A 17,321-nucleotide genomic window follows, 5' to 3' on the forward strand; every position below is an offset into this window, starting at 1 on the left:
GTGTGCCAAGATTTCCCTCCGGTGATCATATGAAAAGCTGAATTTCATTTTGACAAGTAAGTGTGAATCTACAGGGTCTCAGTTAGTGGAGTTTGTATTCTCTATTATAAACCCACTTAAAGATTTAGAAGTGACAGGTGTTTAAGATCATACCTGGTGCAGCATTTAGCTGCTGTTTACACCTCTTCAGCTCCCCTATGCCCACAGGGGCGCTCGTCACTGTTTCATGGCCGAGCTTTGCTCAAATCCACAGAACTTTATTTTAAATTGTAGAGAAGACCCCAAGGTTTTCAAAGATACCCAACATGTTCTGCTGAATTACAGGGAAAATGTGTATAAAATCCAAAGATAGTTTCTCTTTGATGTAATGCTGCAGGCAAAAAACAATGTCATCTTTGGTTTAAATGTTTCGCTCGGTTTAAGTGTGTTGTAGCTTCAATGAATCACTGCAACCAGCAGATACAGAGTATGTGTGTGACAGTGTTGTACAATATGGAAAAGTGGGTGCTTCTTCTATCTTTACAGCTACTTAAGAGAAATGTAAGGGAAAAACAGAGTTCAAGGGCATAATTGCCTGTCATCTTGCGGCGTTGTATTTGCTTCTCAATTTGATCGGTAGGCAAACATACAGTATATTTTCATTTCCATATCTCAGTGTGGATTGGAGACCTAGTTGCATTTTGTTAAATGTATTACTTTTTGTGTGGTTTAGGATATCAAGTCTACTTTGTATCTTGGATGCATGTACACGCAGATTTTTATGCAATTTAGCACTGACTGAATAAAATTTGAATAAAATTTAAAGAAACGGTATTTGATCAGCTACACCTTTCCAAATATTGCTATGCCCTCAAAAACAGAGGAAAAACATTATTTTCACAATACTGGAGCTTTAATACACCCCCCTGCAGAAGAGGTGAGATGTTATGGACTGAATCCTGACCTCCACACCAGGAGCACAAAGACAGACACTCACGCAGACGGCCATAGCTGGCACCCTGCTGTTTCACTCGGAGATCCTCGGTGGATCGGTTGAAGTTGGCCCCTGACCCCGGTCCGGCCCGTGACCCCGGACTTCGATCTGGCAGGTGGGGAAACAGATGCAGACACAGTCAGAGGTGATAATGCTTTATGATGCACCAGCAGCAGCCTGAGGTTTCCTGTGTGGGGATAGGATGAGGAAACGCTACACTGCTAATCAACTTATCAAACATTAATGCATCCCTCCAGAGCTCCATTGAGTCATGGCCTGCATTCCTTCATTTACCAAGTGAGTCACACCAATTGTTGCATGCATTTTCAATATTTCAGCAGATGCAATGTTATGTGTAGGTCTAGAAAATGTTGGCTGTTTGCTATCACAACACCTTATGTAGTAGCATTACTAATATGCAGGGATGTCAGTTCAGCTGGATTTAAATTATGGGAAAGGCAAACATCAAACATTGCCAATAAATCTATCAATCTATCAATAACTCCATTTGGATGAATTTGAGCTAGCCAGCTACATATTATTATTTTGTCTTGTAGGTCACCAAACTATCAGCTTAGAGAGAGCATTGTTCCTGATTGCTCCCATGATGTGCATTTTTTTTTTATTAGTAATTTCCTCTTAAAGCATCTCTACTTGATCTTTATTCTCCATTATGACTAAGAAAAAAAAAAAAAAAAAAAAAAAAAAAAAAAAAATCACATTTAGACTCTTTCATGCAAAGTCAGCACAAATGGCGCACCGTGCCATACCCGACACTTAATGCCCATCGTAGCAATGCACCAGACACTCACTGGCAGAGGAGCTGGACTTGCCCATGTCTGCGAACGAGCGGTGGATCGGCTTCTTGGTCTGGTGTCGGTGTTTCCTCAGCAGCACAAAGCTGATCTTCTCTCTCAGGTCGGGAGATATCATGCCTTCTTCTATCTGCCTTTCAATGATCTCCTCTGGCAAATACACACATTATCTTTCAAGTTAGAAAATATGACATCCATTACAGTACTTCCCATCTCATGCTCTATCATAGCCTGTTGCTGCAGACTATGTTATTGTGTACAGTAGGTGTGTGTGCATTATATAAGCAAACCCCACAAGAAGTGTATGTATCTACATACAATGTGCAATATTATAAATTAGTCTAATCAGTATTTTGATTTAATGAAAAAAGTAACTATTTCTTTGACAGCCCGCTGAACACTTTACCAAGAGAACACATTCAATGAATAATGAACAATCAAGTAAGTAAGAGCCAGAGAGTAAATACTTAGACTGGACAGCTTTATTACCTGGTGAATAATAGAGCTAATAGCTGTAACCTAATTCTGGTAGGATGGATTATATGGTTGAAATACCATCCTAACAAAATTAGACTTCACTTTATTAGGAACACCTCTCTGTTATCAATTAGTTTAACTTAGGAACAATTCTGCAAGAAATTGCGTTTTATATTGGCAACAGCCCAAATTGTATTGTGTACCTACTCAGGCTTAAGGAAATAATTCCCCCTAAATTAGCTTTTCTGATTTAATAAATCTTGACACTATGGCTCCCCTCACTAGGAAAAGGCTTGTTAGATTTATCGTAGGAACAAGTAAGTTGTGCTCAAACTTTCAGAGACAACATATTTCTCTTTTCTAGTTTTGTGCTTGAACTTTCAGGTGCTTGATTCAAGGTTATGCATTTGCGGGAAAGGAGACTCACATGTGGCCAACCCACGACCCGCCCAAACCTGCCATTTGACCTGCTGCATGCTGCTCCAGCTGCTGTAACGCTGTGTCTGATGATCACTATGCACTGTGATAAAAGATACTCAGAGATACAGAGCTTCCAATGTGACTATCCTTTGAGATGTTTAGGGCTTTGTCAGCAAATTCTCAAAGTTTTCTTCCATTTTTCCTCCCTTCCCCAATATGAGGGTTTAGGTTTACCGTTGTCCAAGATTTGAGGAGCGTCATAATTGATGGCTGAAGGTGCATTGCTGAAGGTGAAAGCTGTCTGACCACGGACTGTGACCAAACAAAATCGTAAAAACCTCACCAACTATCTGAGGCAGTGAGTAGCCGTCCAGGTCCAGTAGCACCGTCCCCGTCTGGAGACACGTCCTGAGCTCAAAAAGACTGTGTAGGGACAGCGTGGACACGTGGGGTTTACTCCACCTCTCTCCTCCCTCCTCAACCTTCTCCTCAAACTTCACCCACCTGAAAGCAACAGGACACAGAGAGAAACGGTGAGGAATATGGTTGTGATACTCAGCGGTGTTGGGGGTAACGTATTATGGAATGGAAAGGTAATCGCATTACCCACTACAAAGTAAAGAAAAGGTAATGACATTACATTACATTGTAATGCAGTAGCATAATGTAACACATTACTGTTCCTAAATTCAGTAACCACATTAGAGTTACTAATCAAACAATTATGCTCTTACTTGTGTTATATAAGTTCTTCTATTATCTGGATAATGGGCGAATAGAAAAAACAATCATCAAACATGCCTTTCATGCACGCTTGTGCAACAATTGCCAGACCTCTTGTGACTTTGGTGAGAGTTCGTACAGGAGATAGGGAAAAAATGTCAGAGCGGTCTACAGCTTTTGAGGGATGGAGGAGATATGGGCAATAATTCCAATTTATTGTGCAAAAAGACAAGAATGTGACAGTAAAGTGCAAACTGTGCCCTGGCCAGAAACAGCTATGCTCTGCTGTGAACACAACATCAGATCTCTCCAAGCACCTGCAAAGACAACATGCTGACACAGAGCCAGCAGCCACACAGAGTGATGCTCGAGCTGAGTGGATGCTGAACCCGACCAAGCAGCAGACACTTGATTTTCAACGGGTAACAAAAGAAGAGATGATCAGGCTTGTAGCTTTGTACAGTAAAGGAAATGTTTCCTGAAAAAAGGTGGGACTATGGGTGGGCCTTAGCACAGACATGGTTTCCAAATGTACAGCAATGTATGTTGGTCATGAGTCAAGCAGGCACAGCTCAAATGTCCCTGCTGATTGACTGAAAGGAGCATGTCCCATGACAACAGCGTTGCTGAAAGGGGATGTGGGTTAGTCCAAACAGGGCTGTAACTTCCAGCTGTGTCCTTGGCGGTGGTCTGCGCACCACTGAGCGTCCTCTCTCTGACTGTGGTAGCTGTGACAGCTCCTATTGATGGATTTGTGAAACTGCATTAATATGAAACAGGGCATCGCTGGTCAATAGCACGATGGAGGCACTGTGATTTCAAAAGGTGACTGGGCACTGCACAAGGTTACAGCAGGAAGATCTTAAACACTAAAGATGGCAGCATGTTGTTATAATCAAAGTGTCTCTGATGATGGCTTTTAGTGCTCAAGAGACTATGTGGAAAATTTCCCTTGAGACTCAGACTAACAATATATCAGCAGAATTTTTTTTTTAAAAAAAGAAGGAGTACAAGGTGTACGCTCTGTCTAAAGATCACTTTTTATGGCATTTTCTATCACCTAAAAGATTCAAGCACTCTTCTGTTTTTCTCCTCAGTCCTTTTTAGTTATTCTCTAAGCACTTTGTACTCACATAATTGGTCCCTGGTCACAGGAATAATAAGGGCACTCCTTCATTTTGGTTGCAAGTAGACTTGGTGATGTAGGAATTGATGCTTGTACTTTTGCACTTAATATAAGTCACTCTGTAATAGCACCAGGTAAATGCCTAGAATGTAAATGGAGAATTTACTTAAAAATTATATTTCTGGCCCAATGTGGGTTTCCCTCATCACACAGGATGATAGAGAGCCCTGAAGAGTCCCAAAAAGTGTTAATGCAAATGCTTGGATTTATATTTAATCACTATTTGACCCAAGACTTGTGTGTGTATGTGTGTGTGTGCTCAGTCACCTGGCAGACTCCTTCCACTCCAGCTCGTCTCCTTCGTGCTGCAGAGTGTCCATCTCGGTGAAGAGTGTAGGTGTTGGCATGTCATCATCTTCACCCAGGATGTAGCGCAGCCGCTCTGCCGCTGGAGACACTGGAGGGATTTCAGGAATGAACAACAGAAAATTTCTTTTAATGTTTTTGAAATCAGTTTTATTTTACCCTGAGGATCATGGAATTCACTCAGAAGTTCACTCACTCTGTTCACTCAATGCCACTGAAAAGCAAAAGCAAAGATGGTGTAATTTTTACTTGAAACCAACAACAAACCTGTATGTATATCAGTATTCACATTTTAGTATTGTAAGGTAAAAATTTCTGAGACTTCTCCTTCCTATTTTACCCCTAATAAATAAAAAATCCGCCATGCGGAAAGGGAGATTCAAGCATGAAATGAGTGACACTCCACCACTGAATTTTGTAATTTTAACACTGCCGATTAGCGATAATATTCTGCCATGCCCTTCCAACTGATAGTAACAAATATCATGTCATGTATTTCATGTTGCTGGTTGTTGTTCTGCTCACTTGGCTTCACCTCTGTGTTAATAACATAGCATGCAGAGCTGCAGCCTGCAGCATTCCTACCAAACAAACAGGACATCCCTCTCCCTGCGGTTATTCGGAGAAGTCAAAGCTCACTGACCTGTCCCCTGACACATAATACCATTTATCAGTGTACAAAGAGGTCTCCGATATGAATCAGCATGTGGCTCCCAGTCTATTCCTGGACAATAAATCAATCAGTCTTTTTTATCATCAACACATCTTCTGTAAGTCACTATCAACCAGGCATAATCCAGTGACTGTAATAGTTACATATCTTTCCCCATATTTCTTCCTTTGCACAAACAGTCATTATATTACAATATAATGCCTTTCTTTGTTGGCTTTTTTCTATATATTAGCACAGACCCCATATGGGTTAAAGTTCATCGATGGTGCTGCAGGGTACTGACCTTTCAGATGGCCACAGTGTTCCTAACATACGGACCGAGCTGTATTGTAATTACTGTACATAGTGTATGCCATTAAATGCCACCAGCAATCAATAATATTGAGGTGCTGTACTGACAGCAACATGACAGGGAATTCCATTCATATTTGATCTATCTGTTTGCATATACTGCCTACTTTCTGGATGAGGAGGCAGTGGTGAGAGAGTCATGGAATTATTACAAAGCTCTATTCATGAGCATTTCATTTATGTTCAGTCAGAGAAAACGTTGTGTTTTATGTTATAAGTTACGGTCTGCCCCCAAAGGGAGTAACCCACAAATCACAAAAGCTATCAGCCTCCCAGAAAACCACATGCAGAAAGAAGTAAGGCCAGACCTGCAGAGCAGAAAGCAAGCAACCTCCACCTATTAAAAGCTTGTTTTCTGACTTTCCTACTTAAACAGCCATCTGCTGACTTTAATACAAAAGGCTCCACACGTTGTGAAGCTGACGCGTAAACAGACAAGACACCAATTTCCCTCATTCTCACAAAGCGAGATAAGGAGCATGAAAGAGTCAATTTCCATGACTATATTCCCAAGGTTGTTTACTTAGGCACTATTTTCCCTCGCTTTCATCTCTCATCTCTTTGTTGTCCCTGCTGTCATCCTCTTGCTATTAATGGCACACTATGCAAATATTGATATTCATGGCCCATAATACAACTATTAAGTGTGTGTGTGTGTGTGTGTGTGTGTGTGTGTGTGCAGCTCTGACTGGGTAAACTCATATATTGTCTTGCACCTGATTGCACCATACTAATCAGTATGGACTAAGTTTCCAGCCAAAGGCTCTGAAAGCCAGCACTGGCAGTGACAGCCTGCCACTTGTTACTCAAAACTAAAAAATATGGAAACCCTGTCAGGCTCCTTCTGAACACAGTTAAAACTGCCTCAAGACACAAAATCAGCTCAACAGCACAAGTAAACAGGTAGAATTTTAAAGAGCACAAGAGTCTTATAAGGCTTTCTGTCTAGGACAATTTTTGGGGGGTAGAACGATATGTCTGTGATTCAAAACCTTTGCAAAAATGTTTGTTTATGCTACTTCCACTGTCTTCATTCACTGTGTAGCTCACTCAACCACCACTGCTGTCTCTCTCTCTTCAAAGCCTATAGGGTCTTCATACACCAGTCCCTCACTTCATTCACAGTCTAGGTTGCTCGACCATCACTACTCTATCCCCCTCTCTCTCTGTTTACCCCTCCCTCACTGCATTCACTGTCCAGTTCGCTCGTTTTTCAATCCTAGTGGTTGTGCTTAATCCGACTGCAGGTGAAACAATGCACGATGTGTGTTGTGTTTTTTGGGCGAGTTTACACACTGCTGACAAGAAAAACAACAAAAGAGCAGACACACTGTGAAAAAAAAAAAACACTATAAAAAATTAGAGGAGGGGTTAAAATAGGTCACACAGCCTGATGTTTCTCAACTATAAAAAACTGACGTGTAAAATAGCAGACACTGTTTGATTTGTCAGCGGACTATCATCTTCACAAGTCTTCAGTGAGTGTGTGTGTGTGTGTGTGTGTGTGAGAGAGAGAGAGACAGAGTGAGCACGAGACCGTTGGTTGTAATTTTGAATTTTGATATTATAATTTTACTCTTTTTGAGCCAGAAATGATTCATGAGCCTTAGGCTCCAGATAATGTGTGTAATAAAGTAAAAGAAACTCGACTCAAGAGGCTCTGGGAGTTTTATGGTATATTTTCTATACTGTACTGTATCAAGTATGAATCATACGGCAATTGAAGTTGTAATTTGAAGCGTTTGACAATCCAATTGGCTGCTGAGTGTCTCCAAAGTTTTTCTCAGCACGTACAGTAGCCTAAAGTCCTGAAAAGAGGAGACTGTATTGAGTGCATTCCTCTATTTTAACTATGAATTAAAGCTGACCGAGGGCTAAGCATTTCATTATTAATACATGTTTTTCCTTTTCTCTTTTCTGAGACATGATGAATACCTAAAACATTCCCTCTCAAAGTGCAAAAGGTTTCCCTCTAACATGAAACGACACATGGCTTCCTGTGATCCTCACAAATATTTCAGTAGGATAAGTTAGGTAATGTTACCTGATGTGACATGATGTCACATCATTTCATCTCACGTTATGTCATATTATACTTGGTTAGGTTAGGTTACCCTGTGCCCTGCCATATTTCATGTTTTGTCATATGCTTTGAGTGTGGTTCCTAAAATTTGCATTTTTTAACATAGAAATATAATATGTAAGCAACAGATGCATTTTTCAGAGCGTCTTAAAACACTATGCTATATTAATGACCAAGTGATGAAATTACTGACTGCAGCTGTATTTATTTATCAGGCTTACATTTCAATCAAGCGTGAAATGGAAAATCAAGGAACAAATTTTATGACACAGGTATGACACAGTGCTGCTTCAATGCATATTTTATGCCATTTTAAGAGGCTATAAATGGCTGAGTTGACAGGTATTTCACAAGATGCTTTTTGACCCACTGGCCTTCCATATTCATGTCATGTTATGTCTTGATATGTCACATGGTGTGATGTCAGGTTGTATTGTAATCACATCATGTCCTGTAATGTATTGTCATGCCATGTAATGCCATGTTGGATAAAGTCATATCACACCATGTGGTTATATATTGCTCTAAACCGTGCCATGTTATCCCATGTTAACCCATGCTGAAAAGTGCCATGTCAGGTCATGTCATGTTGTGTCCTGTCTGATGTCAGGTTTTGCTTTGCTGTGTCTTGTTGAGTCATAATACATAATGTCATGCTGGGTCATGCCATGTTCTCCTATAACATGTCATGTCATATTTTGCCATGTTGTCTCGTGTCATTTTAGGTTGGTGTCCTGTTATAAAGGTCATATTATACTCTGTCATGACATGTCCTTTGAGATTAGGTCCCCTGGCCACTCACTCACTTGTGTGGTTGATGTCTGGGATGTTTTGCTCGCTGGGGTCGATGAGTCCCTCCTCCATGTCTATCTCTCTGTATCGCTCATGGTCGTGGTGTCTATGGTGGCTGTAGTGTCTGTCCCTGTCCATGTCAGACGCCTCACGACTGGAGCGTCTTCGCCGGCGTTTGCGTCGGTATCCCCGAGGCACTGGGACTCCAATGTAGATGGACTGATGGTCTGTGGACAAATATGAGCAGGTTTATTGAGAGATGAGACGGCAATAATTCAAATCAAAGGACATGTGCCAGTGTTTTCTCACAGTACGAGCAACATCACTGCTGCTAGAGAACCCCTGTGAGTAAATGAAAAATGATATCGCACAGACCTGCACCAACATGCACATAGAAGTAACATTAAAATTCCCCCCAAACCACCCATAAAACAATTTAAAAGGAAACACTGACAATTTAACTTTGTGCACTGTCAAATCATGACACAAGATCAGACTAGATACCTCATATTTTAGACGCTGATTGATTGATGTCTTTTTATGGTTTTGTGGCTTTATTGAATGGTTACACACTGATACTGCTCCACATTACTGGCTGCATTCATTTAAAATACAAAAATCATAGCCTATATGAGTTTCTCAGGAGCAATACTATTGTTATTGCATTTAAACCAAGCTTTAATATCATCACACTTTTTGCAAAAAAAAAAAAAAAAAAAAAAAAAAAAAGTCAACCAACCAGTCGCCAGGAATCCAATAAGAGCTGGCAGAATATCTAATGAGATCTTTCATTAATCCCTCATAGCCAGAGGAACATTTTTTAGAATGTTAAAACACTTTCACAAACTATGAATAAATTATGATTCACATCTCGCGTGTGTTTATTAAAGATAATGCCATTCTCTGTTGGAATTTTTATGAATGGATTTAGAAGTCAAATCTATTCAGAATCAGTCGTGTATTCACAGCCTGTACATACTTCCTCTGAGCCGCTGTTGATTTGTAAATCTCTATTTTAAAATGAAAGCCTGGACGCTGGGAGTTTCATCATCATCTGCTGTGAATTAAGGCACTGCTAAAAAAAAAAAAAAAAAAAAAAAAAAAAAAGTAATTGTAGATAATACTCCATCTGGAATAACCAAACAACTGGGAGAATTAGGCCAATATTGAATGTTTGAATCCAAAAGCTACAATGCGCTGCGCAGTGCAAGGCACAGCACACACACACACACACACAAACACACACACACACACACAAATACCAAAACACATGCATTCCCTCACTTTACACCACCCATCTACACACACACACACACGCACGCACGCACGCACGCACGCACGCACACACACACACACACACACGCACACGCACTCACCCACACACACAGTTCTCTTGATCCTCGCTCCTAATATGCATCAACCCATCACAACTAAACTACAAATTCATATTTGAGACAAAGAGAGAAATAAATCAGAACCAAATTACTCTAATGACTCCACTGTGCTATAATAAAAAAAGACAAAGCACATGTAATGAGCTTTAATATCCTATTTCTAATAGCAGGGGGCTCATCTAATAGATCTTACTTACATACAGGATACACACACACACACACACACACACACACATACACACACACACACACACACACACACAAACAGACACACTCACCCTCCTCCTCCTCATAACGAAGGTGAGAGATGCCCATCCCTCGGTCTCCATGGTCCATTCTAGAAGAAGAGGTGAAATTTAGTCAATTTTTTCCATAATATACAATGGTGTGCATGTGTGTTTGCATTTTAAATGAATGTGCATGTGGATGTGGATGCATTGGCATGCATGTGTTTTTGTTGTTTTGTGCATTTATCTGTTCATATGAAATTATGCTCGTGTGTGTGTACCGTAGATTGTGTGCATGTTATTTCCCCATGCAATGGTATGTGTGTGTATGTAGATCTCTTTAAATATTTATGTCTAACTGTGGATGTGTATATTTTTATGTGTGTGGTTGTGTGTGTGCGTGTGTGTGTCCGGGTGTATGGATACACATTAGTTGTGTATTGGTGTGTAAATGTATTTATATGTAATGGTGCATATGGATAATGGTGTCACATCTACATCCACATGTCAGATCAGTGTTTATGTGTGTATGTGCAGGTACCTGTGAGTGTGTATTTCCTGTGAGTGTCAGTGTGTGTGTGTCATTGCTCTATTTCCGGGACGAAAGCCTCCAGCGGTTGCTGTTGTTCACTGACCTGCATGTTGACTTACAGTGTGCTGCGGATCAATGGGGAAATAATTGAACTGGAGGCCAAGTCAATAGAAATGTGCATAATTAAAACCGGGTAACTTAATGCATGTGCTGCCAATTCACACATCAGATGCCAGCAGGGAAGTATAAGACCGTCCTGTTGCTGTGCAGCTGAGAGGGTTTAGATTACATTTAAAAGGATTACAGTAATCCCACAAGGGAACAAATGCCAAGTAGCTTCTGTCAGGAGATTGTGGCTCACCTAACAGTCTGGTATCACCAAATCCCGTGTGAATAACACAGCGATTTGTTAACCCATTTTGCGTGCAACAAAGTCCATGTAAGAAGTTGGCTTGGGCGATGTATTGGGTATCTGGAATCGGCTGAGGGTATCACTTGTAGTTTTTTGGGGGGTGTATTTTTGTTGTGTGTGTAGCGGTTGAGAGAGAGAGAGAGACAGAGAACCAGAGATGGTGAGGCTGGCAAGCAAAGAAGAGAGTTAGCAGTGTAGCTGTGACTGTAGCAGAACAATGTGTGTGTACAGTTTAGTTAGTGAGGAAATGCTGCAACTGGTCAAGACCCAAGTTCCTGTGTTTCTTGCTTAAAGGCGGTTAGCCCGAAGTTAGTAACGATGGGTCAGTCCAACATGACCAGGCTCAGTTAGGATGGATTGGCTTGTAAGGTAGATGAGCGATAGTTGTTTCAGTGTCAATGTCAGCAATTGCCGTTTGTTGAGCTGACAGTCAGCTCCACGGAAATTTTGACAGAATCGCTCAACCCTTGTAAGAAAGCGGTAGTTTTTAAACATGAGACTGGAGTTCAGTTCCTGTGAGAAATGAGTCAGATGTTCACTCCCTGTAAAGACAAAGTATTTTAACCAAAACCATGATCTTTTCCTCACCTTAACCAAGTAATGTTGCCAGTTGAAGCCAAGCAAACTGGGACCATTGGGACTGTAATATGTGTGCATGCATTCTAAAGTGGGAAAAATTTGGCATTAAAAAGTGAAAATTGTGCTGTGATAACATGATCTGGAAAGTGCAGTGGTATTTGTACCCCTTCCCACGATATCGCATTGCAGCCACTTTAAGATGTCATTCAAAGCATTCAGATTATTAAAGCTGAAACATATCCTGAGAATTTGCAAGCAAATCTCTGTCTCTGTTAGTTTCCTATGAATGGCCGAACAAAAAAGCTACTATTCGTCTATGGGTGGAAATCACACATATTGATCATTACCAATCTATAATAAATTTCTCTTTGGCCCAAGGTCTATCTTTATGCCACATTTCATCCATCATAACTCTTTGAGATATCCTGCAATGTGATATTTTTGATATAACCCTAACCCTAACCCTAACCCTATCAAACTGACAACTTCACCGACAATTCAAAGTGTATTTTGCTATCCCTCCAGAATGTATCAGCATTTGTGTTGCATTTTCAAAATTGTAGACATCTCAAGCATCAAACGTTTATGTGGTCTTCCAGAAGGGAGTGCACCTTACCAGTGCTACAAATGTCGGTGTAAATTTGAAATATCTAAAAACACAAATCCCTCCCAGTGACAGATGTGCATTGAATAAGCACAACATATTATTGTGGGGTCTAAATGGTTCTTGTCATAATTTTGAACCACTGATAAAATACCTGCTTGTTCCATGTTTAAGTCTAAACTAGAGTTCTCATATTCTGCCCGAACCCGACCCGACCCGACCCGACCCGACATTTTCGGGTCGGGTCGGGCCTAAAATGTACGTGAATTGGGCGGGTCGGGTCGGGCTTCGGGTTCTGTGGGGGATTTTTTTTTTTTTTTTTTTAAATAAAAAAATAGAATTAGCCTATGTGTTCTGTTATTGATTATGACGTTTCATTTTTATGTGACTGGTGGAGAGAGTGAGAGACTGGATTGGATTTGGAGGCTAAACTTTCAGTGACAGACAGACAACCAGCTGTGCGAGCGCAACGCAAACAAGTGAGAGAGAGTTGCAGCAGTATCCCGCTGTGCTGGCAGACTCGGCAGCAGGGACGGTTTCTGCTATGGGCAGTGCAGCTGCCCAGGGCGCAATCTACTTGGGGGCGCACGAGAAAAAAAAAAATCTCCAGTTTTCTAGACTACCGTATTGACCCGCACATGCCGCGGCACCATCAGTCGGCATCAGGCGGGCCGGACGCGGCACCGATACCGCGCCCACCCGTCAGGTCTGCCGGATCTGACAGGTGAGCTGCCTCATGCTGGCCGGTGCCGCGGCCGGCTCGCCTGATACCGACTGATGGTGCCCCGGTGCCGCGGCCGACCGGCTCTGCTAAATAATGGCGAATTTGGCGATTTTTTTTTCGGGCTTTATCGGGCTGTCGGGCCTAAAGTTCGGCTAATTAGTCGGGTCGGGTCGGGCCTCGGGCTGGCCCAGTCAGGCCCGGGTCGGGTCGGGTCTTAATTTTCAGGCCCGATGAGAACTCTAGTCTAAACCGCCCTCACTTGAATCTAACCTTATGCATACAGGAGTTTTTCTGACCTCCAATTCTAAATCCATAGGAATTAATATGGAGTTGGCCCCTCTTTGCAGCTAGAGCAGCTTCCACTCTTCTGGGCTTTCTACAAGATGTTGGAGTGTGTCTGTGGGAATTTTTGCCCGTTCATCCAGAAGAGCATTTGTGAGGTCAGACACTGATGTTGGACCAGAGGGCCTGGTTCGCAATCTCTGTTCTAGTTCATCCCAAAGATGTTGGATGGGGTTGAAGTCGGGCTCTGTGCGGGCCAATCAGGTTCTTCCACACCAAACTCAGCCAGCCATGCCTTTATGGAGCTGCTTTGTGCACTGGAGCTCAGTCATGCTGGGACAGAAAAGGGCCTTCCCCAAACTGTTACCACAAAGCTGGAAGCAGAGAATTGTCCAAAATGTCTTGGTGAGATGAAGCATTAAAATTTCCCTTCACTGGAACTGGGGGGCCGATGCCGAGCCCAGAAAAACAAGCCCATAACGTTATCCCTACTCAGTAGTGGTTTTTGACATGGGCGAAGTGGGCAGCTGCCCGGGCGGCATTTTTTCATAACACATGGGGGGGCGGCATGAGTACATAAAAAAAAAAAAAAAAAAAAAAATCATCTGCGCCGCAATGCGGTTTTCTATTATCTATCATATCACCGTGTGGGGAATTGGCAAATTGGCGCCCCTGTAGCTGCAGGCGCCCCTGCTTGCTGAAAAGGTGCCGTGCACAGCAGGTTCGGCTGTGGGCATAGGCGGTATAGGCAATTGCCTAGGGTGCCATCTGCTGGAGGGGCGCCGCTAGCGGCTGGAGGGGTGCAAAAAAGGGTATTTTCGCCTAGGGCGCCAACATAGGCAGAGCCGCCACTGTCCCTGCTCCATGAAACTTTACAGTCGGCACAATGCAGTCAGGCAGGGAGCGTTCTCCTGGCATTCACCAAACCCAGACTCGTTCATCAGGCCGCCACATAGAGAAGTGTGATTGGTCACTCCACAGAACATTTTCCACTGTTCCAGAGTCCAGTGGTGGTGTGCTTTACACTGCTCCATCCAACGCTTGACGTTGTGCTCGGTGATGTGAGGCTTGTGTGCGCCTGCTCGGCCATGAAGCTCCCGGCTCACAGTTTCTGTGCTGATGTTGATGCCAGAGGAGGTTTGGAGCTCTGCAGGTATTGAGTCAGCAGAGCGTCGGACACTTTAATGCACTATGCACCTCAGCGCTTGATGACCCTGCCCTGTCACTTTACGTGGTGCTGCCACCTGGTGGCTGAGTTGCTGTGGTTCCTAAACGCTTCCACTTTGCAATAATCCCACTTCCAGCTGATGGTGGAATATCTAGGAGGGAAGAAACTTCACCAGCTGACTTGTTGCAGCGATGGCATCCTATCACATTACTATTACAGCAGCAAGCTGGAATTCAGTGAGCTCTTTAGAGCGAGCCTCTACAAACAAATGTTTGTAAATGATTAAGAGGTGCATCCCAGTACTTTTGTCCATATGGTGTATTTAAAAGAGAAGGTTGCCTTGGATTTTTTTTTTGTCCTGTTTTCCCTCAACAATGCCTCCTTATTTTGAAGAAGACACATTTCCATATTCTCTAAGCCAAAGCAGTGTTCCTTATTCTTGGCTCTTTGTTGATATCTCAATTATGCACTTTTGAAATATACTCCGCCCCAGAGAACGAGAGACGTAAGGCTGAGTGATGGAGGCTAGGTTTAATCCAGTGAAGCCCAGTAGAGCTGCTGCTGGGCCTGACTCTAGCGCTGGCTTCCTGCCGCTGTAATTAGTTCTGTCACATCAGTGTCCTTCACACCCAGTGGGCAGCTGGACTGAGAGATGCCCCCTGCCCTCCGACACTCCACAGGCTGATCAATCGGCTCGCCTGGCCAAATCCTCACCCTGGTTGACATAGGCATGCACACACTAACATACACACGTGCAGATGCACACACAGAAACACACTGACACGGGAAAAAAGTTGCATTGCACTGTATGCAGGCACATGAGGGTTTTGGGCACAAAATGATACACCGCAATGATGATAATGCAAAAAACTATATATCTAGTCAAAGCACTCAGTCTTTAAATGAACCTTTGTGAGTCTTAAAATCTTATTTCTCGAATAACAAGTGATAAAAAAAATCTGATTATACAATTAGATCTTTTCACTTGTTTCTAAAGAAAATCAACTTGTATAATAAATTTTCTTAATGAAGTGGCATTATATTGATACTAGCCATGTGATCCACCTTACATCAAGACACTGCCAAGTGTGGAATTACATGGCCAATTATTTGACTTTGCTGGCCAACCATTAACGTGATTTAACCTCTTAAACTCCGATGGGGACACGGGCGTCCTCGGCAGACATACTGTCCTTCAGAGGCTTCAGCAGGATGATAGGATCTTAAGAAACTGGATGTCCTAAGGAATCCATTGATACAAAGTCATGCTAGGTTGTCAGCAAGGAGGCTAAATATTGCTCCAAAATTAGGCTGAATTTTGGCAGTTTTTCCCACCTCAAGAAGAAAATGGGTTCTCTGGGCACCCATGGCTCTCCCCTTTGCAGACATGCCCAGTTTATGCTAATCCCATGCAGTTTGGGCCACAAACCATGCAGTCCAAATGTGTTCTTTTGGCTTGTTGTAAAATGGTGTGTTTGTGCAGACTGGGGCCTAAACAGTCTTGGAGTTGCATCAATTGGCTTTGACTGGAAAGCTGAGACTCTTGTGGATTCAATGAGCCACATTTGATTAATGCGTGATGATGTGAGCCCCCATAGGAGCTGTTTCATTGTAGTGCGCCCATTTTTTGAAACTTGATGTCACTGTATAAAATGACCTATAGTGACCTCTAGGATAATCACAGCCTCATCAAACCTTACAGAGACAAGACTAGAGATTGAGGGCATTCAGGGGATTTTGGTTTGTGAGCAAATTCCAGACAGAAGTGTTTGCCATCCCATCACCGAAAAATGCAGTTTTTACAGAAATCTGCAAATGACAAAAGTTTTTGACTCTAAATCACAGCATGATTTGTTCCTCAAGGTCTTGGTGTCCTAATGCCGTATTTTGAAGGGGGTTTTGACCTTTATTTATTTATTTATTTTTAATAATTATCAATTCTCACATGATCAAAAATGGTTGAATTTTGCATCAAATCTGTGTAACAAATGGTATCAACACCAAAATTACAACAACTTAACTTAACACATAAGTATGCATGGGAATGGCCATCATATCCTTGGATCATAATGTCCTAAACCCATGTACATTATAAAGATTCAAAATTTGAATTTCAGATGACGTTTACCACTTCTATTTGGCATCTAAGGTAGATCCCCTGCCCCTAAAATGGGTCTAAAAAATGGGAGTTGAGTGGAAGAGCTTAAGAAAAGCTTCATTTTATGTCCCTCGGCCTTCAATTAAGATAACAAATGCTTCACAGATATACGCAAGAGCAAATCCACACATGCACATACACACAAACATGCATAATGCAAGCAGAATATCAGCCTATATTCCATACCAGTGCCACAATATTTCAACTTTTAACAAGCTGTACAAGTCCTCAAAGTGTGTGTATCTGTGTGTGAACGTGTGTGTGAGCGTGTGAGAGAGAGATTGCAACGATTGCATGGTCCTCATTAGTGTTCAGTAAGTTTAAAGAGATTCTATAACATAAAGAACATTTGGCAATGGGAGTTCTTTAATTATTGCTCAGAGAAAGTTCAGTTCAGGAGGATATACTGGATCTTATTATCTAAGCGTGAATAAAGTCATTA

General features: G+C 42.1%; 1 protein-coding gene across 1 annotated transcript in view; it reads right to left on the reverse strand.

The window, feature by feature from the left end:
* Positions 1–17,321, reverse strand: part of slc4a5a (solute carrier family 4 member 5a) — a 38,576-nt gene that overhangs the window by 20,349 nt on the left and 906 nt on the right. The window contains exons 2-7 of the mRNA XM_030059906.1: positions 10,472–10,530; positions 8,814–9,026; positions 4,862–4,991; positions 3,029–3,189; positions 1,786–1,938; positions 977–1,081 (exon numbers count right to left, since the gene is read on the reverse strand). Of these exons, the coding sequence (XP_029915766.1) occupies positions 977–1,081; positions 1,786–1,938; positions 3,029–3,189; positions 4,862–4,991; positions 8,814–9,026; positions 10,472–10,529 (820 nt within the window). The 5' untranslated portion in view covers position 10,530. The remainder of the gene's footprint in view (positions 1–976; positions 1,082–1,785; positions 1,939–3,028; positions 3,190–4,861; positions 4,992–8,813; positions 9,027–10,471; positions 10,531–17,321) is intronic.

Source organism: Myripristis murdjan, chromosome 9 (assembly GCF_902150065.1).
Source record: "Myripristis murdjan chromosome 9, fMyrMur1.1, whole genome shotgun sequence".
Lineage (NCBI taxonomy): Eukaryota > Metazoa > Chordata > Actinopteri > Holocentriformes > Holocentridae > Myripristis > Myripristis murdjan.